The sequence below is a fragment of the Stegastes partitus genome, unplaced genomic scaffold (genome assembly GCF_000690725.1).
Source record: "Stegastes partitus isolate 25-593 unplaced genomic scaffold, Stegastes_partitus-1.0.2 Scaffold534, whole genome shotgun sequence".
In the NCBI taxonomy this organism is placed as follows: Eukaryota; Metazoa; Chordata; class Actinopteri; family Pomacentridae; genus Stegastes; species Stegastes partitus.
The window spans coordinates 123,910-151,373 of NW_007578265.1; the positions used below are offsets into that span (position 1 = coordinate 123,910).

Below are 27,464 nucleotides of genomic sequence, written 5' to 3' on the forward strand. Positions count from 1 at the left end.
CTATGCCATTTCAGGACAACTCAGATGAACTATATTTAAACACATCTAACCTGGGGCTGGTTGCACAAACAAAGAGTTTTGCTCTGGTTTAGGTCTAACAAACGGCAGATGGAGTCCAGATCTACGTATATCAGTTGCACAATGCAGCATATTGTTGTCTGTGTACATGAGACCAAGTTAAGACTTTTCATCCATTCACAGCAGCAAAAATAAATGTAAGAAGGGCCAATTTCGGACAAAGATCATGTAGAACAATGCAGTGTCAGTGATATTTATTATCGTGATGAACAGTATGAACTCATTTTAACCTTGTAAATTATGTTTGTATCCAACTCTTATGCAATAGAAGATACACCAGTCACCCACAACTTTAGAATCACCTGCCTTATATTGTATAGGTCCCCCCATGGACCAGGACTTTGGCAGTAGACCCTTTGGGTCGTGTGGGTTGCTGGTTGGAGCCACAGATCAGGTTTGATGCTCAGTTAGAGATGTGGGGAGTTTGGAGGTCATGTCAGCACTCTGAGCTCTTTGTCTAGTTCCTTGAGCCATTCCTGTGCAGTTTTTGTTGCTTGGTAGGGTGCACTGTCCTGCCATTGAGATGTGTATTTGGATGTTTAGACGGGTGGTATGTGCCATCGTAACATCCACAATAATACCAGAATCAAAGAAATTCCAGCAGAACCATGACACTGTCAAGAGATGAACAGTGTCATACACTTCACCTGCCAGTCGTTTCAAAGTTGTGGCCGATCCCCGTGTATTTTGAGGGGAAATGCGATTCCATCTGGATTACATTTTGTCACAACATAAGGAAGGCATTTTGCTAATTAACATCTGATTGTTAACATAAGGCAGGAATGTATCAGTAAAATGTTCAGTGAAAATGTATTTCTATTGTAATTTCCAAAATATCCAATCTTGCAGTACTACTGTCCATAGCAACCAAAGCATCATTAAACTGTTTATGTTTAGGCTTTGTCAGTGCTTGTTTAAGGTTAGGGGAAAGATCATGGCCTTGTTTAATACAGAAAATGTCTGCAGGGACTAATAGAAATGTGGTAACTAATATGGTCATTTAGATATGACCCAAACTGCAATCGCTTCCTGGCCTTAACAAAAGTACTCTAATTACAGGATGTGAACCTTGGACACTATGGATTTTTTCCATCCACCATCCACCCTAATCATCCTGACTTCTACAAAATTTTATGCACTTAGGAAGAAAATGTTGCCTTTGAACATAATACCAAATGTAGTACTAGACAAAAGTAGAAGAAAAAGAGAGCTTCATTCAGATCTAAACAACTTCTTCCAGCCAAAGTAACTCAGACTAAACTTTTGGTCGTCACACTTTATTGTAATGGTTCTACAGTGTGACCTTATTGATGGTTAATAGCTCAGGAAATAAAGACATACAGACACCATAAAAGGATACAATGATGTGTATTGTGTTCCACTTTATGTCTCGTTTTTCTTAGACATTTCAAATCTTAAATCTGCAACCATTCTGAGTTTTGAGAAATGATAGGCGTGCGAACAACAAATTCCCATGGTCCTTTACACACCTGGAGCCTTCATGAGCATTATATTGTAAAGTGGGCATCCTTGAGTCTAACATATTCGTCAACCAGCCACTTGAATTACTATACATAGTGTCCATTTAAATTCCTAATGCCACTCCTGTCGCTGTAGGCCTTGTCCAGTTACTGGACAGATTGTATAGAAGAGAGTGTAGCAGTGCCTGAGAACTGGTTTAAAACTCCAGTCACAGCATTAGTTTGGTTCTCTCTGGTATAATGAGGGGGAGTGGTGTCAAATTAAGGTTTTTGTTTGTGACACTGGAGGGAAGTCATCTAAAGCTTGTTTAGGTTTCAGTGGATGGTTCGGTTAAAATGGTTTGATGATTCAATCTGGTGAGCTTGATTAGAAACTCTCTGTGTAGGACGAAGTGAAACCTAGAGAGAGAGAGAGAGAGGCAGAAAAACATGGGAAAAGAAGGCTGAAGAAGTCACATTTAGATACAATCAAACAGGAGTAGAAAGAAGAAGAAAAATTATCCCAAGCATCACTCAAACTTGCATTTCTATATTTCAAGGTCTCTACAATGACACATAGAAGATTCTTCTGACTTTCTAAAGTTGTTAGAAACCATTGTTGAAAAATCAGTCACTTTAATGACTTACCATATAATTTATGGTTAGATTTAGGCACAAACACAGATTGTAGAGGTTTGGGTTAAAGTTATTTATTTGTTAAACCGCTAAAAGTTTTGTTGTCATGCTCACAGTGGTACCTATTTGGCTACATCATGGGAACAACACCAGTTGGGAGAAACAAGTTGTAAACCAGAAACACCCGATGGTTTGCCATTTTTGTTTGTAACGCCAAAAAAAAAAAGAGCCATGCCTCTTACTCTTTTGCTTTCAACGGATATGAGTTGTAAGTCTACTACAGCTGCTTTAGAAGGGTTGTTGCACAATATGGTTAAAGTAAAGTTCTTATTCAGTGATTGAGGTGGCACACTGCATCACGTCTTGGTTGTTGAACTGCAAAGACATCTGCAACTCCAGGCCACAGTCCAGCCCTGTGCACCAGTTTGGCCTCCAGCTGCACTCATAACCTATATTTTCTACCCATTATTTTTATTATTGTGTGCTTTTATAGTGAATTTAAGCACATTGCACTCACTGTAAGTCTCTCAAATGTGTCACTTTTACGCCTTTGGTGGTAAATGATGTAACCAGGTTGGCCACCTCTCCAGGAATGTTGGGTCTCCGATGAGATGTGACACGACAAAATAGCATGGTTTTATACACATGCAAACACCTGAAGAGCACATGTGTCCATGTGCCACCCACTGCCCAAATTCATGCTTCTGATGCTTTAATGACAAGCTTGTCTGGAAAATGTTATTATTTTGCAGTGTTGTTGTAAAAATCTGTTAACCAAAATTAATGAGCCCATCCAGTTCCTACTCTTATCATATACAAATGGTTGTTTTACAGTTTACAGGTAACCTTATTTGTGATTCCCAGTTATACCCACTGTGTCCAGTTAATATTCTGGCGCGCAACAATACAATTTACAAAAGACTCTGAAAAATTCACCACGAAAAAAATAAACCACTTAAATAATCAGCAGCAACAGTAATATTTTATATAATTAGAACATGTTATTGTTTAATAGATGGCTGGTTTGTCTAACTTATCATCTCTTGCCATCGCGTAAGCAAGCTGCCACAACGTTTAATGAATATATTATTCTTGTTCGGTCGTATCTCATATTAATGAACAACAGTTGAAGATCCACTCACATCTGTTTGTGATTCCGACACCAGTAACGCCGCAGCACCACATTAAATATTCATTGCTAGCATCTGGTCAGTGTGTATGTGTGTGGCCAGGAAATTCAGCCGGTCTGATGATGGATAACTGTGTAAAGTAGGACTTCTAATCTAATAACAGATTAATCTTAGGTCCATCTTGTTTTTCACTGAGCATCCTGAAACACTTCAGCCACAGTTATACATGTTTATACATGAAAACAAACACCTGATCACCATTAAGCAGCTGGACTAGAAGATTTAGGGATTTATATTTAAATTTAGGGAAAATGTGAAAGAAGAAGACCCACACTCTTCAAAGAAAGGTTAATATTTCCTCTGGTATCAAATGTTCTTCTCTATCAATTATTTATAGTCACATCAGCTTGCTGGTGGTAAGAGTGTGAGTCTCTTATGAGATAGCTTTGGGGATGTGGTGGCCTTGTGTTATGAAATCATCTGCTTTCCATTTTTGACTCAGCAATATTGCAACCACATGAATTAAGCTTCATGATTTTCCTACAACTAGTTGCCTCCCTGTGGGGCGCTCCAGGCCCAGCAATTTAAGTGGCACCATTGTTTCCAGCCTGTGTCATTACTGGGAACTACCCATTTTCAATGCAGGGGCCATAAAGCTACAAAATGTTGAGTGAGCTCCAAAATGGGGTAAAGAAGGGTTGTTTTCTGTTAATGCAGCAAAGCTCTTACAAATCCAGTGCTTACCTAAAACAAAGCTGTGCTAATATTTCTCAGCCCTGCTCACCTAATGAGATTCTTGAATTAAAATTGTACATGTAGGCATGTCTTTTCTTCATTTAACTGGCATACACTAAATTCTGGCCACTTGGAGGAAGCAAAACAAACAAACACGACATTGACATATTGTTAGCTTAAATGGTAATTTAAGTGGTTAACCAGACAAAATCCAACATTTTTTCTCATGTTAGCTCAGTTTTGGTCTCCACCAGCACTCATGGGAAGTCATCTGACTCTCTGGCAGCAAAATGCGTCACTATGTTCACCAGCTAGTTGCTAACTGCATCTTTCTTCCATTTGGTATTGTTATTCTTAGTGTTAATGTCACCTCTGTGGGCTGTGGGTTTTTTATAGAGTTTTATTGTATTTCTTCTGTCATATGTACAATTAAGTTGTGATATTATTTAGTTTTTTGCACCAAAAGTATCAAACTTGCACTAGGTATTACATTTTAAAATATGTGTGCACTAGTTTGGAAATACCTCAATAGATCTTTTTGACCTTTGAACCAATGAGAAATGAAAACATTTCTGACTTTCCAAGAAAAATATATTTCTTTCACGAGTATAAATTTATCGGACATTACTGGTTACTGCCTGACAGCATTCATAATTATTAGACTCAGTATTCAGCAGCGGAAGAAGCCGTAGAATTAAAGTTTGTGCAACAGCTTAGATGACGTCATTCTCCCAGACAGCAGAGAGAAAACCAGACAGAAGCAGACAGCTCATGATTACAACGCTGCTTGTCTTACCTGCTTGCCCTCAGGTTCTTCTTGGCTCCCTAACACACAATCAGAGAGCTAATAGATTTGTAGTGATTTAAAAGGACTTCTTAGACTCCACTGAGGGTAGTTCCAATGATGACCGTTCCGAGGGGAAACAGAGAACAGAGACACGGGAGCTCTCTGTAGTTTGACTCAGATTTATTGCGGACAGGCTTTGAAGAAGATGTCAGTCTGCTTAGTCTTCAATGCAGGCTCCAGTCAGCTCAACCTTTCTTGTTCTTTGGTTAGTCGTCCTTTGATGTACCCTGGCTAGCAAGTAAAGGAACAGTCTGTAAATACTGTTTTGTGACACCTTTGGGAAAAATGATTATTGGCTTCGTTTACATGTCTGTACAAAGGACATGTTGTTTTTTTGGTTTTTTTTTAAAATCCTGAAATGTATTTTTGTCAAATATGGAAACAAGGAAGTTCTTCTTGCAACAACAAAACAATTGAAGAACATGCATAACAAGATAAAAGTAAATGTTTATCCTATCTCAAGTCTGATATCTGCCGCTGAGTGACAATGTGATTCCAGCACATACCTGATTTTTTTATTTGTGAATTTGTGCTTCTATGAATCAAAAGAGTAGAGATTTCTGGATTTCTGAATTGATCTGACGTCACCTCAATGACTATTAAAGCGAATTATGTGACTAATTTTTTCTTCTGTGTGTTTTGCTTATTAAAACGATCACCCAGCTTGCATCACCACCACGAGCATGCATTCTCGCTTTCCCAACCGGTTCTGTGGCGTCACAGCAGCTTGTTCCAAAAAGTTTATACACGACTTCGATAACGGCGTCACTCGGGTAATGACGATACACCTGATGCTGAGACCCGATTGGCGTTGACATCTTTCTTTCAGTGTGACTGGGATAAGTTGGTGTCTGATTCACACTGACTCAGATTTTCAGACAAAGCTTCACATGTCTGCAGTTGTCTCAAAGACACGTTCCCAGGAATGTCTATGAGATCATCCCCCTCTGCCGTAGAAAAATCGTACTCGAGCTCGGTGACTCACTCGGTAATTGGCTGGGGAAATGAAGGAATCAAGAAGTGGGGCAGAGAGGATACTAGAATATCCACTGACAAATGGGAGAGGTCTTTTCTGCCAGTGAGGCGTTTAAAACACAGCATAACATCTTTATTGTTACTTTTTACTGAGGTCTTACAGCTCTTTTCTTAAGACCCCGATCAGTGATTTATTGACTGGCCTTACTTTAAAGTACATGCCCAGATTATCCCCCTAAGAACCGAAAGGCAAGCATTTTGAGAGTCCTCGTCTATGCTCTTGTTTCTTTTTAGTCACGCTAGCACTATGCTGCAGGCAGTGTTGGTCTGTTGGTACTTAATGAAATATTTTAACAATTGTTGGATGGATTACAATGACATTTGGTTGCCTATATGGGATAAACTGTTACTTGAACCATCATCAGGTGAAAGTTTTAGTCTGTACTCTATGACCAACAACATGCAACATACAGTTTACAGACACTAGAAAAAGATACAACCTTTTTTTTCTTCTTCTTACTATCCAACATTAAATGTGGCTACACTTTTCTTGTTTTCGGGCAGTTAGGATTACCAAAATTATTTCTATTTGCTAAATGCCAGTGTAGTGAGAGAGATAATTTTTTAGAGGGTTTTTTTCTTACTCTCTTCAAAGTCAGAAGTGTACATGCATTTCCTTAGTGTTTGGTAGTATTGCCTTTAAACTGTGTGACTTGGGTTAAACGTTTTGGGTATCTTTCCACAAGCTTCTCACAATAGTTTGCTGGATTTTTGCCCCATTCCTCCTGACAGAACCGGTGGAATTGAGTCAGGTTTATAAGTCACCTTGCTCACACACACCTTTCAGCTCTGCCCACAAATTTTCTACGAATTTTCTACAGGATTGAGATCAGGGCTTTGTGATGGCCACTCCAAAACATTGACTTTGTTCTCCTGAAGCCACTTTTTAACTAATCTGGCAGTATGCTTAGGATCATTGTCCTTTTGGAAGACCCATTTGTGCCCAAGCTTTAACTTCCTGGCTGACGTCTTGAGATGTTGTTTCAATATTTCCACATAATGTTCTTTCCTCATGATGCCATCTATTTTGTGAAGTGCATCAGTCCCTCCTGCAGCAAAACACCCCCACAACATGATGCTGCCACCCCCGTGCTTCACAGTTGGGTTGGTGTTCTCATGCTTGCAAGTGTTCTTCTTTTTCCTCCAAATGTAACGATGGTCATTATGGACAAACAGTTCAGTTTTAGTTTCATCAGACCACAGGACATGTCTCCAAAAAGTAAGGTCTTTGTCCCTGTGTGCATTGTCAAAATGTAATCTGGCTGTTTTATGTTGCTTCTGGAGTAATGTCTTCTTCCTTGCTGAGTAGTCTTTCAGCCCATGTCGGTACAGGACTCGTTTCACTGTGGATAATGACACTCTCTTACCAGCTTCAGCAGCATCTTCACAAGGTCTTCTGCTTTTGTTCTGGGGTTGACAGGCCCATTCGCACCAAAACACTTCATCTTTGGGACACAGAACCCGTCTCCTTCCTGAGCGATCTGATGACTCGACATTCCCATGGTGTTTATACTTGTATTTCATTGTTTGAACAGATGAACGTGGAACCTTCACGCATCTGGAAATTGTACCCAAGGATGAACCAGACTTGTGGAGGTCCACAATTCTCCTCCTGATGTCTTGGCTGATTTCTTTCCATCCATGTTGTCACAAAAGGAAGCAGTGTGTTTGAGGTGTGCCTTAAAATACATCCACAGGTGTGCCTCCAATTAACTCAAATGTTGTCAATTAACCTATTAAATGCTTCCAAAGCCATGGCATCATCATCTGGGTTTTCCCAAATAGTTTGTAGGCATATTAATCTTAGTGTATGTAAACTTCTGACTTTAAAGAAAGTAATAAAGAATTTTTTTTTTTAAATTCTCTCTCTCATTCTGGCATTTGGCAAATAGAAATAATTGTGGTAATCCTGGTTTTATGTGTTTTTTTATGTGTTTTTATACAGCGTATATAAACTTCTGGTTTCTATTTATTCACATTCCTCTCATATTCAGCTGTAATTTGCGATGAATGCTAGCAATGCATACATTTTAGAATAAGTGTGTTAGCATGCTGATACTAACAATTATCTATGTCCAAGTACATTCTCACAGTTCAGACAGGACACTTCATCAGATTTAACAATTTATTTCAACATTACATGTATTTGTGTTTGGCTTAACAATCTGAGCAAACATGACACAGACAGCCTCGGCACAACCTGAGACTCACAATGTTGAAATGAACACACGTATGAGCACGGAAACAACTTAAACAGGCCACATTAAAATCAGGCTTACGTAGTTTTAAGGCACAATTATAAAGCATCTGTGTTCAAAATATAAGAAACATAATTCTTTCCATCCTCCATCGATTCAAAGGTGTGTCTCAGAATGAGCAGTTCAGGTTGTTGAGATGTCATAACAGGATTGTAGGTTGCAGATGCTTGTTTTACTGTAACTGATGGGTTTTCTACTGTGTATTTGTATTTTTTCTATTATTTTTCTGCTCTTGATCTAAATATAAGTGCCTGACTGAAACTCAAGCACGTAATTTTAGCTTATTGTATCCAGTAATTGGGGGATCAAAAGCATAAAAAAGCATGTTTCAGATAATCACACACAGAGTAATTTGATGGTATGGTGAAGTCTTACTTACTCAACCAGTATATACATACAGCATTTCTAGTCTAAAACTAAAAAAACAGCTAAAAGTTTTCAAGTGTTGCTAAGATTGCTCACAACGCTACAGATGGGTGACAGATTAAAGGAAAAACCTTAACCCTTGACCCCTACAGTGAGGAGATAGATAGATAGATAGATAGATAGATAGATAGATAGATAGATAGATAGATAGATAGATAGATAGATAGATACGTGATTCGACCCCTTGGGGAAATTCAAGGTATCCAGAGGCTAGCACATGTTACCATTTAAGAAAGATCAGGAAATCAATGTACAAAAAATGTGCAATTATCCTGCAAATCGTGCTGTCGAAGAAACAAGGTGCCAAAATTAATGGTATTTACAATAAAGGTGCAAAATTGTTGGTATTGCTGGTATGATTTGGATCCACTTGTCTCCTCAAAGGGGAAATGTCACTTCAAATTAAAGACAAGTTCTTCTGATGGATCATCTTTAACCTTTAACCAGACATTTTTATGCTGATGGGAGTCATCTCTACCAGGATGACAGTCTTACTATCCATAGAGCACTAGGGGTCAGTGAATGGTTTGATGAGTTTGAAAATGATGAACAATGCTCTCCACCACATCGTCAAAACACGAAATGAGGGAAAATCTTCTGGAAAAATGGAGTTCAGTCCCTCTAAGGTACTTTGAAGCTGTTGTGGTTGCACGTGGCGGCCCAGCACCTTACCAAGACACTCTATGCTGTTTTTTTTCCTTTACTTAGTCACATGTCTGGACCTTTTATTGACTTAAATTTGCCAACATTTTAATAATAATCAATGTGAGGAAACAAAATCAAACTAAAGAAACTTACTTTTATTTATGCTACAAGTTAAAATGTGCAGTTTAATGGCTGTATGTGACTGCAGCACAAAGAAATCGAAGACTTAAGACCTTCCTAAAAACTAATCAACAAAAATCGTGATGCCTAAATGGCCTTACCTGTTTGTTCACTGTTGGCAGCAAGAGGCTAAATGTCTGAGGAATGAATGAATGACAAGTTCTAAGACAAGGAAAAATAAATATACCTAAGCTGATGATGACGCTGAAGTCACTTTTCCACCTGCTCTCCCGAACAATGAGCTGATTTTTTGCGACTCCCTGTTCCTCTCTCAGTGGACATGTCAGCGTGCCGTCCCCTCCCACTCCACGCACAGCGGCTGAAGGCGGGCTGTCCTCTTCCCACGTCAGAGGCGTTCGTTATTTAAACTTGAATCAGGAGAGGAGGAAAGTTTTTCCGAGCCGGGACAGCGTTGCCTAGCAGCTAGGCACAGGACTCTTCCTTAAGTTTTTTCACTCGCATATCGAGGAAGCGCGGACGTATCCCCTTCTCAGTCTACCTGTCATCTTGTCCGTTTGTCTCTCGCAGTCTTAAATGCCAAACATGTCTCAGACCGTGACGCTAAAGGGACCCTCTCCGTGGGGCTTTCGACTGGTGGGAGGACGGGATTTCAGCACGCCGTTAACCATCTCCAGGGTAAGGTTTGTTTTTCTTCTTCTCTCGCTCCGGCGTGCGTATCCATTCATTGACCCGTGCGTAAAAGTCGGAGGGAGGGAGAGGGGGGGCGCCTCAAACTTTGGCACTTTGGGCCGCCGTACAAGGGAGTGAGTGAGGGGAAAGTTTGGATTGAGTCAGGCTAGAAATCGCTGAGTTAATTCATCTTAAATACGAGGTCACACAGGTCTGTTATTCCTAACAAAAATAGCTGTGAGTGTATAAACAGGAGCTTCACTCTAAAAGCAGACAGATGGTGCCGTCTAATTTCTGGCAGCTGAATTTGCCAGTTCAGTTTAGTGAGTCACTGCGTTTGGACCACCATCTGTTGCAGGGTTCATTATCATCAGGTTCAGCAGAAGCTAGAAAACACAACATGGGGATATATATATATATTTTTAAGTGGTACTGAATGATATAATGGAAGTAGAAGATTGGTTGGTTTTAAAATAAATAAACACAAGTTATTGAATATAAATTTAAACTGTGTTGTCACATTTTGATCATGTGATCTCAGGTGGTCTCAGCTTTTTAAACAAGTGTCAAATCTGGAAATTCTATTAGAATCTAACATCAGGGTGCATGTTGTAAATAATAGTTGCTTTTAATATTGGTAGCAGCAGATGTGGTGATGGTAGTGGTGCTCAGGGAGAAACTTGATGACCTTCCCTGACCCCTGAAATTTGGGTCAAGAGTTGGTGTGCTGGCAGTGGATCTGGCAGTAGCCAATAGTTCATCCTGTCCAGGGTAAACACAGCCTGGTCTTTGCTGCAGGGCTTACAGAAGGGACAGGGGGGGGAGGCGCTGACATTTGTTTTTCATCAGAGCTCGCCGGTTGCTGCTGAGGGATTCCAGGTGTTGTGCTCAGCTGTATCACCGGCCCCAAACCGACCCTTTAACTACAGGGCTCCAACACTTGAAACTGGAGGTGTAATTTTTAGATTTACAGCAGGCGATTAACCACTGTGAGACAAGCAGACGAACCCCCTGAAGGTCACCTGAAGTGCTCGCCGTTTCTTTCAAACCTATCACTAAATGCTGTGATGCAATGAGGTGGCATGCTTTGACTCATGCTTGGGTGCAATCGTCTTGACAGATATATGTCTGTGGGTTTATGGCGTCTTCATTCTCACATTAGCGAGACTCGCTTGCTAACTCGCCACCTTCGACTCTCCAAATCACAGTGAGAGGCATCCGAATTTTACGGCTTTAGAAATCCAGAACATGACATCAGTAAACTCCACACTCTTGGAAGGATCCAGCTTTCTGTGGGCAGAGCGCTGCGTTTATGCTTCATGTTTCAGTTTGACTCTTTCTGTGCAGGGAGTCGAGTTTCTTGCAGAGACTGTGTTATTCATTTGGAAGAGGAGAGAGCCTACAGGCTATCGCAGCTTCCTTGCATTTGTGCAGCTTTTAAACTCAAGATATTGCCTCGTGCAGCTTAAGAGGCATCTGAGGCTTTTGTGAAGCATACCGAACTCCTTTGATAATTTGTTCAGCATGCAAGTTGCAGTTTCCGTATCATTGTTCACACAGTTTCTCATGCTTGCATATTAATAGCATGGCATGCACAGGGAAGATCTTTTGCATTGTAAAAGTTGCATAACTCAGTGATGATGGCATCAGTAAAAATTGATTACAGGTTCCTTGGTACAGATAGTTACATAGCAAAGATGGCAATAAAAAACCCAGTGCTCACATGGAAGCACTGCTTGCAAGAGAAAATAGGGGACTTTTTTTTTGGCTAATTCCAAAATCTTGGCTGGAAAATTAGGCAAGGAAGCAGCTGTTGAGATGCAAGAATATTTAGCAAAATATGTCATGTCAGAAGCATAAATACACAGTTTTTTTGGCTGCGAGTCTCCGCATTACACTGCCTCTTAAAGAATAACGTAATGGCTGCTTTCTACCAGCCGTTACAGAGCAGTCCAACGTTCAGCTGACGTCACCTGCTCTGAAACATCAGCTGACGGCACAAAATGTGTTTTAGTGGCCGAACTTGACAACTGTTTATTCTTGGTGTCTGTTAGTCAAATTTATGCCAGCGAGTAAATCAAGATCAAATTTAAGAAGAAGTGCTAAAATAGTAGAAACGTGAGATAGGAATCCTCGCTCTTCAGCTCATGGGAGCCTGTCGAAATTCTGAGTTTGGTGCATGATGTGATTCATTGCTGCTGAGTATCTCCTAAGCTCGCAATTCATCACATGCTTCTTGCATTCCTGCTGCACAGTGCGTGCCCAAGACAGCAATTAGAATGTGTCGAACAGCGACACAGAAAGAGATACATGGAGCGAGAGGAAGAGTTCATTTGTGAGAGTGTTTCGGAGAAGCATAGTTTATGTCTTACTCTATCCAAAATGCCTCTCTTGGGGGGTATTTTAGCATCATGTAAGCCTTGCACAAGCCAGAAACGGTCTAAATGGTAGTGGTGTGTCTGCTGGATCTGAAAAGCTGGTCAGGAGAAGAAGAGGAGGCTTAAGATGAGACCAAAATGGTAGTTGTTATTGAGTTTTACGGGATTTTACACAATCCTTCCAGTAATACCTCTCCTTTGCGTGGCTGGAAGATCTCCTCCCCTCCTCTTTCTGTGCATATAAAATCGAATGCCATGAAACACCTGCACCGAGAGGCAGTGAAAGTTGTAAATACCGAAAAACAAGTTGTGATGGCAGCAGCTGGTTCTTTGCTTAAGGTGATAATGTTCCAGGATAAGCCCATTAGTCCCCTGCCAGCCCATTAGGGCTTGAGCCAGTTAATGGTGTGTCTGTTTGACTCTGGAAACATTCGCCCTGATAGTGTGTCTGCATGTGCACGGTGGGTCAGCTTGTTAACTGGCTTCGAGTGAATGAGACGGATTGAGTGGCGGAGAAACAGAAACGTATAAAATCGCTGATATAACTGCAGAAGCATTTAGAGGGGATGCGTTGAATGTGGCAGCTGTGGTGTAAGCCCTTTTGTAAATAGATGTCAAACTCAATTCCAGACAGAAGGTGACGCAGGACACTTGTCAGTCCTGCCAACTGGCAAACTGTCAACTTGTGGAAGGGAATTCGCAAGCGAGCGTTGGGTAAATAGTTATCCAAGCGGTGCACAGAATCACTTTCCAGCATCCCCTTTTGACACCTTTATGTTCGTCATGCTGTGTAGACTCTGCTAGACGAAAGATAGAAAACGAGATTTAGTTTTGCTCAGGTTAGATTACTTTTCCCAGTTTCCAAAACTTCAAGTTTCTGTCTTCAAATAGTTTGAAGACATACAACCAGCTGTCCAATATCCATTATATTCTGTTTACAATGAGATAAAACACAGAAAGCCAACAAATCATGATATTTCAAGAGCTGGACTTGATGTACTTGTGGATGATTCAAAAATGTAATTGAGTTTAAATAGTTTTCTGTCATTTAAGTATATTATTTGTCAGAAATTGTTTTTAAAATAATTTACTTTTTCATGCACACTGAATTGCTCTTGGCAAATCCCAAACACTTTCAGCCATACACAGAAACTTTTTCTGAGTTTTGTAGGGCTGCAATAAAAGTATTGTCATTGATGGATTCATTGGTGAATCTATTAAATGTAAGGGGACAAAAATGCAGATTCTGATTTTCCAAAGCCAAATTTAAAGTCTTTGGATTGCTTGTTTTTCTTGGCTAACAGTCTTACATCTGTAGTTTCTGTAACAAAACACAAAGAAAATCAGCACATAGCCACAATTTTAAATCCGCAGAAAAAGAAGAAGTTGATCGTCGGATTCTACGTTTTGAACTCTCTCAAAAACGATCAACACTGCAGAACCTCGAGGCCAAGTCTTCACAAAGGTCCATGTAGCAACTGTTTATCTGTACCATCTGCAGCTCATTGTATGCAGTGTACAGTAAGAAATCTAGTTAGGTTCACCGTATGGTTTTCTTTTGTGTTTCCATCTGAATGGGATCAAAGTCCACCCTCTGGCAGAGTAGTGCATTATGGGAGCAGGATCAACTGGAGCTGGTCACTTTCTGTGCTTACAGTTAGTGTTTGGGACTTTAAGGCAGAGACGCACAGAGGAAAGTCATATCTATACATCTCTTTCATGCTGTACACATTCCACTAATTAATATTTCTTCCCGGTATTTCTGGAATTTGACAGAACACGACCTCTTATTGTTCCGCGATTCCTATGCTGATTTTATGAGGGCATTAGAAACATAGAACATGAATTAAGAACAAACATGACTTTGCGTGCATTAGCGATTATGCATCCTCTGAATTCGATGTCCTTTGTACCCTTTAATCTCTCAGTACGTGCGTCTCTGCCACATACCAGAGACGGGACATGTGACCTGAAGCCACATGGGTTGTTTCTCGGACACTGCTGGTTATAATATTCGGCTTTAGGCTGCTCTCTGCCTGCTCTTTTCTCCTGGCGAGAATTATAGATGCCGCATCTCCACAACAAACTGAGTGAAGGATAACAGATGGTACTCTCTCCAAGAATTTCCTGTTGTCAAAGAAGCTGCTGAGTTTTTTGAAATGGCAGAGCAAGAGGGACAATGCAAGTCCTTGAGTTGTTGCTGAGCTTTTCCTGCTCATCTCATGTGAGAAAGCGACAGTCGGTGATTGTTCGTAACACGAGTTGGGTGAGCAGAGATGTGAAGATGAGCAGTTCTTGTCTTTTAACACCAGAAAGAATCCCTAGACAGTGCAGTAATTACAGCTTTCCAGAACTTGCTTCCATATGAAGACCATGAGGAAAACATCAATTTGTTCCGCGCGCATTCGTAAACAGCCTCGCAATCTTCTCTGGGGTCACGGAATGAGCATCCTTTACAAGATTTTACATTCGACAAGCATTCTGAGACTGCCAAGTATCTAAAACATGATTCCTCTAATGTTGAATCATCACATGGTGAGAAGACGTGCAGAAAACGTCACAGAAAAACACCCCCTATGTGCAAAAGCCTGTTAGAATTGTTACTAATCTGCTTACAAATCAGATTTACAGAGGCTGCTTCACACTTGCTGATGACTAATACAGATGTGTCAGATCCTGCTCATCCTACATGTACGTGAACGCATTACAGGCTGCAATTAAGCCCGAGTGACTCTCCCATTTCCTCGTGTTCTCATTAAATTGTAACCCCACATGTTTAATCATCGCGTTGCTTATTGGTTTTGGCGGATTCAGCCTCTTTGTTTGAGTGTGATTAACGCGCACCAGTCGGAACCTCACGCCCCAGGCTATGTGCTGGCTTTCCAAAGCGTCACCAAGGTCGTAACCGCGGTTCCTATCGCAGGTCCAGCAAGTAAACAAAGGCGTCTGACACGGTGCCAGGAATTATTCTGTCTGTTGCTGAGACGTGCGACTCAGCGCTCCCGCCCAGCAGCAAGAGTCTCTGCGGGATTCATGCATGAGAACATTTGCAAGTGGCACGTTCTCCTAAAAAAGCTTAGAAATAATCAAGCAGTAAGTGCTGATTTGGTGATTTGCAAGCCAAGAGACGTTTAGGCAACCAGCTTAGAGTTTTATGGTAGGTGTCTAGATGAAGCATAACTGCTGTGTCATGAGTATTTAAGCTGAGTCAGCTCCTAAATCCACAATTTGGTGTCTAATATGAGCCTGATCTCTGACTAATAACTAAAAAATATACAGTGTGTGAAGGCAGATATGTGTGCATCCACTTTCAAAAAAGAGGCAGAAGAAGAAGGAATTTTTTTATTCCCATGAATTCAATAATGCTGACTCATAATGATATTAACATTTCTGCACTACTTTTAAGTGTCCTTACTGACATGTATGTGCAGATCTGATGCTGTTCTCAAGCAGATGGTTTATGGTTTAAGGTCTTGATCTAGATAAATGAGACAGTCTTCAAAGACAGTAACAACGTGTCACAGTACTTTGCCCCGAGGCCGATGTCACGCTCGAGTGAAAGTGTTCATCCAACTGCAGCACAAAGTGTATACACACAAACAGTCACACGCTTGGGTTCGCTTCTTCGCCCGGTTCTCAGCCTCTCCGTTTCTCAGTGAAACCACACTTCAGCACATATTCACCGAGCCTCAGCGTGCCACATGATGACTCTGTGTGACACGAGGCTGTCATTTGCTAACCGCTCTATCTGTTAGCATTTAACTGTGTCGCTGTTTGTGGAGCGGCTCCATATGGAAATGAAGTAACTGTTTAGATTGCCTAATAACCAGTTGCTGAAGTTGTTTTCTGCACCGCCGTGGCTGCCGGTCTCATGCCTGCATGCATTCGGTGACCATGCTGCTATGAAAAATGTCTTTATCACTGCTTGGATATACATTACATCAACACATGTCAGCGTAATTGCCTGAGGTCTTAACAGTCTTTCATGGTAATACTTCTGTGTCATGTTTTTATTAGCACAGTGAGCTGTTTGTGTGGAATTAATGAAATAAGCTCAGTGTGTATCAGCAGCTACAACTACTGTATGATAGCTGAATAATATTTAATAGATTTGTGGGACCTTATATAGAAAGTAAACACTAGTAGGTAACAAAAAGTCACTTTGGTTGGATTTCTTTTAACAAATTCCTTGCATATCTGCTGGCATTGAAAGAAGCTGAGTGAAAATGAGATTCATATCATATGATGCTAATTCACTAAAGTTGTATGGTTTTATTTGCTGTATATATTTTCTTTTTTCCCCTCCATAGTGGTATAGAAACCACTTTTCATCATTTAAAAGTGAAGCCAAATGCAGTGGTGCCTTAAAGCTACATTCTGTCTAATGGCCAGCAGGGGGCGACTCCTCTAATTACAATCTTTGAGAAAATGGCCCTACTTCTTCTTTGATTTGTTACCTCACTTAACATTTTTCTAATTAATTTGTAGTTTCATTTGCTAGTCTCAAGACCTTTTCTATACAGCATGATGTTCATTTTATAAAATATGGCCCCATTTAGAGAAAAACAGATGATAAAGCAGAGCATGTTTTAAAATGGGGCTTCCTTGTGATTGCCAGGTCACTACCATGTTGTCATGTCATATGTTAAACTCAAAACTGTAGTCCACAAACCAATGGGTGACCTCCATACAACTGAGTCCATCTTTTTTATACAGTGTTTGGTTACCTACAGATACAAACCATGAGACTGGCCTTTTGTTTTAGAGATAGTTTATTTCTTATGTCAGCCAGCAAATGCAGGCTGGATTGTTTAGCTTTTGTTACTAACAGGGGTTTCATGTGAGTACGGAGACAAAAAATAACATGTCAAGAATAAACAAAAAGCTGGTGTGATCTTTAAAACTGCTTGCTGAGGCCATAGAGTAAATAGCTAATTATAAAATTATTTTCATCCTTAAAGTTCTCTAGATTTAAGTGGTTACGTCACATTGCTAGGACAGTGTAAATATAGCAGATTATAATTAAGTCTGAGCCGCATAACTCTACATCATCCTTACATTTCCTAACAGACAGGAATGTTTGTCCTCTAGTGACGACCTCAGTCATGCCATTGTGGTACTTGGCATACCACTGTGTGCGTGTGTGTGTTTGTGTGTGTTTGTGTGTGTGTGGTTCATGCATGCACCATGACCTGACCCTGAGGTGATATTACTCATACTGTGTGTATGTTGGTGGAGCATGAACTTTGTTCCACCATGACACAACCCAGGCACAAAACCAAGACACACACAAACATTCAAAATGCATTCTCACCGGGGAGGTCGTGCTAAATCATGGGGGTAAACTATAACCTTCAGTTAGTGTCTGTCAACAGATACATTTCCCACCCCCAGAAAGAAGCTTTATTCATGCTTTAGCTTCTCGAAAAGGCTCAATCTTTAATTTACGTAACTTGGATTATACCTGCTGAGCTGTTTACGTGAGATTTCTGCAAGTACAGCAGATGAATAAAGTTAGTTTAGGTGGGTTTGCTTTTCCCAGGGACTCACACACAAAAACAAGACACACAAACTTCAGCATACTCCCCACAGTGACCTCTCAGTTTACCGGAACTGAGTCAGGGACATTGGGGCGGTCAGAGGCTGTAAATTAGGAATTCCACATCTGAACCACACGACTCAGCTATTAGTGCTTCATGGAGCGTGAACTTGTGTGCCTTTGCTCTTAAAACGCTGTTCCCAGTTAGCGAGGCTGCTTCCCTTGTGCGAGCAGCTTCTCTCTCTTCTCTCTTTGGGTTCCAAACTTTAAACCAATTATGTCCTAATTTAGCTAGAATTACATTACTAATACATGTGCATAAAGTCAGACTTTACTGTCCTAAATGCAATATAAGTTAATATGCCAAGTTGTGGGGGCAGTAGGCTTTATAAGACGGTGTGGGGTGAGGTAGTGGGTGGCTCGAAAGTGGTACAAGTCAAAACTTGGATGATAGGACAAAGATTAATCACAGGCGCTTGACACACAAGGGATAATTAACTTTAAAATCATCCTAAATCACCTGTTCCTTTGTATTTATAGATACAAGTAGTCATTTTAGCCTTTTAAGTCCTAGACATGCAACAAAGTGCTGAAATCTAAACCTACCTGGTTCAGATTTGTTAAAAATTAAAAAAAAACACTGGTCTTTTTTCTTTGTTTCTTAAACCTGACAATAATTTATACATTTATTAACAGAAAATACGCAAAAACAGCAAACATGTTCTAGTGTCAAGCTTTAAATTGAGGCAATTTAATTCAGCTGTTGTATATTTAATTGATTGAAAATGGAGTGTCTTTTGAGTTTGGACCTCTAGTTAGATAGAACAAGCAATTTGAAGATGTTGCTTTGGGTTGTGGGCATTTTTTTCATGATTCACTATCATTTTATTGGCTGAGCAGTTAGTAGAGAAGTAATCAATAATGGAAGTATGTATTTCTGTCCTAGAATGCGGTGCTCTTTTCTTTATACTTGCATTTACTCACTATCACTGGTCATGCTTCTGTTTGTGGAAATTTAGAGTTAAAGACCTCGGTTGAGACCATTTGTTTAGACTGGGAGCTAAATAATACGTCACTAATCTGCAGCGGAAAGAAGCAACTCCTGCTCTTTGACTAATACGAAAGTGCCGGAGATTATTGCTCAGTATTTCCCTTGAAAAAAAAAAAAACAACTCGCGTCCAGCTGCTGAAAATCTCTTCACATTTAATGGATGGAAAAATCCGGACAACTAATAGTCATAAATGTCATTACTTGACACTGCACAGAGCTCACAAAGAAGACCGAAGACATGATGACAGCTCACATTTTTTGTTTCATTGCTATCAAAGAATATTTTGCTCTGTAGCTTCCCATATGACACTGACTGTTTCACTGTGAACGAAAATAATTGGCAGTTTCTTCTTCTTTACATCAGCCAAAACCATAAGATCAGTCAGAGGCAGGCCTGGAAATAGTAGGGACATCGGGGACGTGTGTGCGTAATAATGGAAAATCGATATCATATGTTGCTTGGTATGTATGTGAAGGTGAAACATACCCACTGGGACACTCGCCCTCCCCCCTTTTACTCCTCACCACCTCACCCCTCTGCCTCCCTCAGGGGCTCAAATGTCCACAGTGTCTCAGAAATGAAAGATCACAGAGAGGGAGCTGCTCAGTCTAACCACTCAAAAGATCTTCTAAATTAAAGCGATGTGGACTTATGTTTTACAAGACCAAAAACAAAAAAAAAAACAAGGGACTAATCAAAAAAATATATTTATTGAGCAGATGCTTGCAAATGAAGCAAACATTACACAGATATAGTGAATGTTCAAGGTTTATATGCAAGCTCGGTTCAAAGTAGCTCGTTCGTGGATTTGACCTCATTCTGTAGGAGTTTAGAATGATGCAATTGCTGAGCGATCATAAAATTGCATATGGTTAGTTTTTTAGTGACTTTCTTAGGCCAGGCATACAGTAATGTTTTGTTCTTTCTAGATATTTCACCACCTCCAAAGCTGAGTGGCCTCTCACTTCCCAGTGTCATTGTTGCTGGCTTTTGAAAGCGTAAACCTAGAGCGCTGCCTAAGGCAATATCGCATAAATCAAAAGAGAGGTGCTTTTGTTGAATTTGGCCTCTGTGTTGACACTCCCACGCCGAGTACTCTTTTGCTTTTCCTTCTTTTTGTCTTTTTTCCTCACAGACAGTTTGACACCACTTATAACAGCTCTTTCTTTTCTTTTCTTGGGTGTGCTTGGATTGGTATGTGTGTGTGTGAATGTTATCTTTAGGTAACACCTGGCAGCAAGGCCGCCCAAGGTGACCTGTGTCCAGGCGACACCATCCTGGCTATCAACGGTGACAGCACCGAGCTCATGACACACATGGAGGCTCAGAACAGGATCAAAAACTGCAGCCAGCAGCTCGCACTCAGCATCACCAGGTATGGAAACCTGAGACAAAATGATAGCTCATGCAATCAAACCATTTAACTGACCTTTACATTTTCCTGCTAAGCAGGGCTGCAACTAATGATTATTTTCATTGCTGATTAACCCTCCGAACTGCAAAACTCAAATTATCACTAAAATTGCACAATTTATCTGAGCTAGACACTTTAGAAATAGAAAAAAAATTGCAATTTTCAGCTTTCCGACAGTCCTTGAACATATCAACAGTGTTATGTGGTTCCATCAGGAAAAATGACTTGTTTCTTGGCACAAACGATAAATTATGACTGATTCTACTGCAACCTATAGTCAGGTGACAAAAAATCTGGAAATTTTCAGCTGAATTGGAGGCTGTGTTTACACAGAGTAGATAGGAGACAAGAAGAAGAAACAAATTAATAATGTAAGCCTGCAAATTTAAAATTTATGTAGAGTAACCATTTTTTTCTCAGCATTTGTAACACATCTGGACACTTGGACAATTACATATTCATTGTAGTTGTTTTTTCCAATTTTTGTAAGATAAATAATCAAAGAAATTCTACTTTTGCCTTTCCTACGATTTCTGACAATAGAGCTTTGTTACTCAAGGCTGAAAAAAGTTTTGGATTCTCTTTACTTCTAGCTATGATTGTGCAGTTTCTATAAAAGTATAGGACTTTATATCATTGTGAAAAATTAGTAAAAGTGTGACAGGAGCAGAGAAAGGCCTTGAAACTTTTTGGGGTTCAGAGGGTTAATCTTTAAGTTTATTAGTTGATTAATTGATGAGTTGTTTAATCTAAAATTGAAAAAAAAAAACAAATGGAGTACAGAAACCAGAAGAGTACTTAGCCTCAGGAAGCTGCTTTCTGTCTGAACACACACACTCAAGAAGAAAGACAGAATTAATAGCTGAGTGTAACCACGACTAGAATCTTTCCAAAGCCCTGACCAAGTAGTTTTGGTTGCTTAACTTAAATCACAGACATGGCAGATCAGAAAACACGGATATTAGCCATCTTTGTCAGCTGTCATAATCATGAGGATCAATCATATGCGGAGCACGGTGGAAGGCACTGACCAACACTCCAGTTGGTCGCTTGTTAAGGCTCAGAATATGTGACACGCTGCACATTCAGAACACTTTCCATGGACGATGACCTTATGGGAATTATAACATTTGGAATAAGTGGATATCAGGAAATGTTGAGCATTAGTCATTTTCTAATCAGTCATCACCGCTCTGACCCTCAGCAGAGGCCGCTCATGGTTTTTGCTCTGAGGCTCATTAAGTGAATTGAGTTGAAAGACTTGACAGGTTTTTTATTTTCTATGACTAAGGTCATTTACTGCCTCTTGTCCAGGACCACATATTGTTTCTATTTCTGGTGGGTCTGTTCAGCCTGGCACAGTCGAGTCATAGCGACAGATGACAGCTTTACGGCAGTCTAAATGATCTATTCGGCGCTCCTACAGAGCACCGTCAAAATCAATGAGCCTTGTACATACAGTGAGTCAGACAGTGACCTTTTCAAATGGACTTCACAGGCCGACGCTGTGTCGATGTTGTCCTCTTTTACCAGTTCATGAGCTGGAAAATGATCTTCCGCCCCTTCAGACTCGTGCGCCATTTTAGTATGTGAGGATGTATGATGTGACCCCGAGCGGAGGACGGGAGCAGCGTGTTTCTGTCAACATAGCGGAATAGAAGTCATCCATCTAAACAGTTAATGACAGAGGGGGGTAGAGGTGGGATGAGGGGCTAAGCAAGGAAAAACTGAAATGTCAGTTGCTTCCCGCATTTCTATTAGATGGTTACTCGGATTGCCAAAGTACTGGAAAGTGCAGAGTGAATCTGGCAACCTCTGAATCCCGTCCTCTCACATGAAGAGCACTGTGTGGTTTCAGGCCTCAGTTACAAGTGACAACTGCCAACTGGTGCTTCAGCTCTCTCCTTTTAGGGCAGCAGAGTCTCTCTCAATTTCTCTCTCTGTCTTACTCTCCTGTAATGACTTGGAGCGTGAAGTTGACTCACAGATGCAGTGTGAGTAAGAATCACTCCTGGATAAATTAAATCTGCCAGATAACACAGTATTCACAGAGATTTTTCTTCTTCTGGACTGTATTTATGTTTCATAGTACAGCACTGGCACGCAACAACCCCCCTCCAACCTCACAAGCCCAAAGTCGGAACCATCCGTCCATATATCAGGCTGAGCGCTTGAGCGTTAAGTGGTTTGTCCACATTGGGATTGTAAATTTATTTAAGGATGTATAAAGTAGCAGGAGCTCCTCTACAGCTGCAGGAGCACAAGAAAGGGGCACTCCCACACTTAACCACTTGCATCCTAATGTTCCCGTATTCAGCTTAAATTTCCCCCTGAAGTAGCCGAAACTGCTCAACACATTAGAGAATGTGGGAGGTAATTAAATGTGATTAATAAGAAAGCATGGGGCTTCAGACAGACGTGCAGCACAGAGTTTAGTATTTGCTGTTGCTTTCCTTCATGTTGTGTCTTTATCACTGAAGATCTATCACATTTATGGTGACTCATGTCTTCATATCTTAAATGTCATTTTTTATGGCTGCACTGAAGTGGAAAATGGGATCTTGACTATGATTTCAATTGATGCAATGTGGGATTGAGTCATGCTTGTGTGCATGTGATGTTTGCACTGTAAAAAAATAATAATAATAATAAAGTGCAACTAAATTGAAAAATCTAGCAGCAAAGGTGCCTGAAAAAATGATTTAAAAAAACAAAACTGTAAAATTCTGTAAGCTTAAAAAACAAAAAAAACAATAATAATGAAAATAATGTCAAATAAAAAAATATATTAAATAAAAAAGTTACACTTATCGATAATTTAAATTTTTAGAAAAGGAAAATAAATCTGTCAAACAACTGTAAACTAAAAACTACGGTTAAAATACTTCCATATTTTACAGTGTGGGCTTAAGGAGGGTCAAATTAATTTGGTCAATGGCTTGGTGTCCGTGTTTGAGTACAACACAAAAGCATTTTTCTCAACAACATCCAATCAAATTCAGTAACTTTTTCAAAAGTCTAATGTAACGGTACATGAAAGTAAAATACAAGATTTTCCTGACTTCTGAATTATGTCAACATAGATATTTAAAACCTTCCTAACTAACCTTACATGCCTTGAAATTATTCCCTCTAAATTATAACCTCAGCTAAGCCAACAGATACAGCCATGCTCTCCATCAGTCCTCCTTAATGTTCCATTCATACTGACAACATAACAGTTGGACACAGGGTCATATAACAAGAGGCTGGACAAGGCTAGCTGCTGGAATGTGACCTTTCTGCAGTATTTTTGCTGAATAATTACAGTATGAACTGCTGCTGGGACAGGAGGAGGGGAAGGCATGTCTGCGAGATAGGCATGCACCTTTGGCTCCAGTGCACGGAGCTGAAATGAAGTGCTGGTGAAGAGGAGGGAAGATAGAAAAAGAGGGGTTCAAGCAGAATAAAGGAAACATTTCAAAAATGGAGTTAGAAGTATAGGATTGTTTTGCAAAAAAAAGACCAGATGGAGGAGTTTTGAAAGGGAAAAGGGGTGTTGGGAATTATGCAGGAAATTATGTGGAAAAGGAAAAAGAGGAACAATGATGAGAGAGAGAAAGAGACACGAGGAGGACGTTAAAGCCAAGTAGATTAGCAGCGAATCTGAGAGACCAAGTGAGAAATCCACATGGGCTCTTCTCTGCCTAGAATGCTATTTTACAGCCAGCGTTTTTCTGCTTAGTGCATTGCTGGAAATTCAATTAAACAGACAGTGCAGTAGAGCTCAGCTTCCCTTGCTCACATAGAGACCATTATATGGGAATACTCTTTGCATTATCCTGCTGTGTATAAAGGAGGAATATGACTTCTTTTTTTTACACAAAGTCAGATATAAATCAAGGCAGGGTGTTGGTAATACTTGTGCTACACGGTGCGGTTCTTTTCAACCGGTAGCCACTGTGATTCAAACATTACCTCCGGTGTCCTAAACAACCGCTGTAACTTCTTCCCAGGAAATAAGCTGTGCAGGATGTCCTGTGTTAATAAACAGCAACAGTCACTAAGACTGATCGCACAAACAAAATAGAGCCACCTACGAAATCCCACATTCATCAACAGGACTAAAGATCACAGTTTTGACTGCTACCACCAAGAATTGCACAGAAGGCACGATGCTAAAACCAAATATTTGACAGAAATCAGCCTTGAAAAGTTTTCCCAGAAATAAGCAGTGAAAAAGCCGCCACATGGCAGTCTGTTCTCTGTTTGGTGAATAAACTTCAAGCCTTTTTGTTATTATTTATCCTGACAATAGGGATGCCATGTTTATATGTAAAAGATGAGTATGTGTGTTGTTCACTGAAGGACATGTGAAATATGGTGTTTCAATTTACTGGAAACACTCTTTGGTTGTGGGCTACAGAAATAACTGAGGATTATTGAATTGCAACCATTGATTCTGTCATCAAGGAACCATTAGGAGGGACTGGAAGAACCCATGCTGACTCACTAGAAAATAATATTTTAGAGGACAGCAGTTCTCAGCCCTCATTAAAAGACTATGCCATAAAATACTCCAAACAGTCACAAGAAACGGGAGACCTGTAATTTGGTGCTGCTGCCGATGGACAAATATATGAGTCTACACGTCTGCTGTGAACCAAAATTACAGTACACTGGATGCATCTGAGCTTGAAGTCTTGTGTAACACAAGAATGTTTCTTTGTAAAGTGTCCACATTTATAACTTTAACAACCCACATTTTTCATAATTTCTGTGATGGAGCATTTTAAAGGGGCGATCAACGTCAGGGGGGTTTCTGGTTATGGCCCCGGGAAACCCATGAAAGCTGAATAAGACGTAAAGAGGCATCATGAAACATGAGCCGGCATCTCCAGTAGTTTGTGTGGATTTTTTATACCGTCATTAAAGGAAAATTCCATGTTTAAATGGGTAACATACAGAATTGGTACTTTTTCTTGTCTACCTTTACTACGGGTTTTCCAAAAATATCATTCAGTAAACTGAGACAGTTTTTTTGTGACAGTGCAGTAAAACTTGGTGCAGACAGTTGTGTCGCCCTTGGGATGAATTGTGGTAACTTTGGTGATCCTTTGACACAATCTGGTACCAATAGTGGGTCAGAAAGTTAACTTAGCAAGAAATTTGGTTTATGTATAATCAAATATCTGCAAATTTATTGACTTTCCCGTCATTTTTAGCTGCAAATGTTAGCATGTCAACACACTAAAAAGATGCTGATAATGGTATATTTAGTCTAATATAAAGATAAGACATGGCTTTTTTTTATCTAGCAGTGGAGAAATTCACAGTGTTGTCAGCAGCAGTACACACAGAGATACACACATGCTAGAAAGAAAAAATTACATGAAAGAAATATTGCAAACATAAGTGTAAAATACACATCTTAAAATAAGAATTGTGGATCCAAAGCTACAATGCTCCTTGGTATAAATTCCTCAAGTCTTTAAAACTCAACGCTGTTCTTCCAAATGCTTTTCTCACCCTCTTTGTGTTAATATGATGATCTTCAATAAATCGGAGTTTATGTGGTGACCACGAAGGCATGACAATACTTATCATGTCCTGGAGTTGTTGTCATTTGTTGCATTGCTATAATTTGAGACATTTTTATAGATTTATCACCAATTTATACACCACCACAAATGAAAATTGATGCAGAAGTGGAACATACGGTACAGTTTCAATAAATGCGTGCTCGTGTGTGTATTTATGGTTTCACATTGGTATAAACGGAGGTAAGATGAGCGATTGAATGGAGCAGATAATTTGGTGAGAAAGAACAGAATTAGAGCTAAGAAACGAAAGAAGGCAAGACATGGAGAGGAAAACAAAAGTGCTCTGAGGTCAACACTTAAACACAGCTTTCCATTTTCCATCAGGCCTCCCCACCGATGCAGGCCTGTCAACGCTGCGCTGTGAGGTGAAACACCCTCGCTAGTTTCTTTTCGTTCCTGGCATCAATTTTCAAATGGTGCTGTGTCGTCTCACCGAGGAGGGAAAAATGGCTGACACCCGCTCCACATGTCCAAGTTTACTGTAATGTCAGAAAACCTGGACAGACACACGGGGCCCATATTGGAGTGTGTCATGTCTGCTTTGCCTGGTCTGTATATCCTCAGACCTAAACACAGTCTTTGAATACATGGACCAGCTGCGGAGGAAATTTTCTCATCGCTCCTCCATTTTCTCCTACTTGTTCGGGATCTTCATCTCTGACCTCCGTGTACCCTGTTGCCTCCCGCTCCAAGCCTTAAATCCCACTCTACTAATCCACTTTTCTTTTTATATCTCCTCTACATCTTTTTCTTCCTCCATCCCTACCATGCCGGCGCCTTCACCTCCCTGCAGTTTCCCTCCTTCTGCCAGAGCTTATTGGAGAAAGTCATGTGGCTGCAGAAGCCTGAGAGACAGATGATGGTGGTTGGGGTGTGTGTGTGTGTGTGTTTCCAATGCTGGTCGGGCCGTTCGGAAAGAGTCATGCTGGGGTGGCAAGTTAAATGTGCTGAAAAATGAGTCACAATGCCTGCGCTGTGTGTGTTACTCTCACTGTGTGTCTTGTCCTTGGATTCTACAAGAAAAAGTCTTGTGAAATATGGACACCCTGCTGTCCTTTATGTCAATTTTACTAAATGTAGGGGGAAAAAAAAAAGTAGGATCTGATCCAGAGTGGGAAGAAAACTGCTGATGGTTGAGAGCTTTAAAGGTCAGTTCACCAAATAGCACAGAGTTTTAGGTGGAGAAACACAACAAATGCAGATCCATGTAGCTTTGAACAAGGGGTCATGTTTAGGGCACAGATGGCAGGCGCTTCAATCATAAAGACATTGTCTAAGGTGACATCTGTATTTTGATCTATGGGAGAGACATCGGTAAATAGGGTAGGAGTTTGTGGTCAACAGTGCACATTTGGTGATGTCCTCCTCAGGTGAATGACAGTGTCAAATCAAGACATGATTAGAGCATGTCAGCACATTGTCCATTGACAATTACATAG

The 27,464-nt window shown here is 40.3% G+C and overlaps 1 protein-coding gene across 1 annotated transcript in view; it reads left to right on the forward strand.

Moving 5' to 3' along the window:
• The first annotated feature begins 9,790 nt into the window (after nucleotides 1-9,790).
• The window catches only part of pdlim4 (PDZ and LIM domain 4), a 47,846-nt gene continuing 30,172 nt past the window's right edge, over nucleotides 9,791-27,464 (forward strand). The window contains exons 1-2 of the mRNA XM_008287985.1: nucleotides 9,791-10,066; nucleotides 20,253-20,404. Of these exons, the coding sequence (XP_008286207.1) occupies nucleotides 9,965-10,066; nucleotides 20,253-20,404 (254 nt within the window). The 5' untranslated portion in view covers nucleotides 9,791-9,964. The remainder of the gene's footprint in view (nucleotides 10,067-20,252; nucleotides 20,405-27,464) is intronic.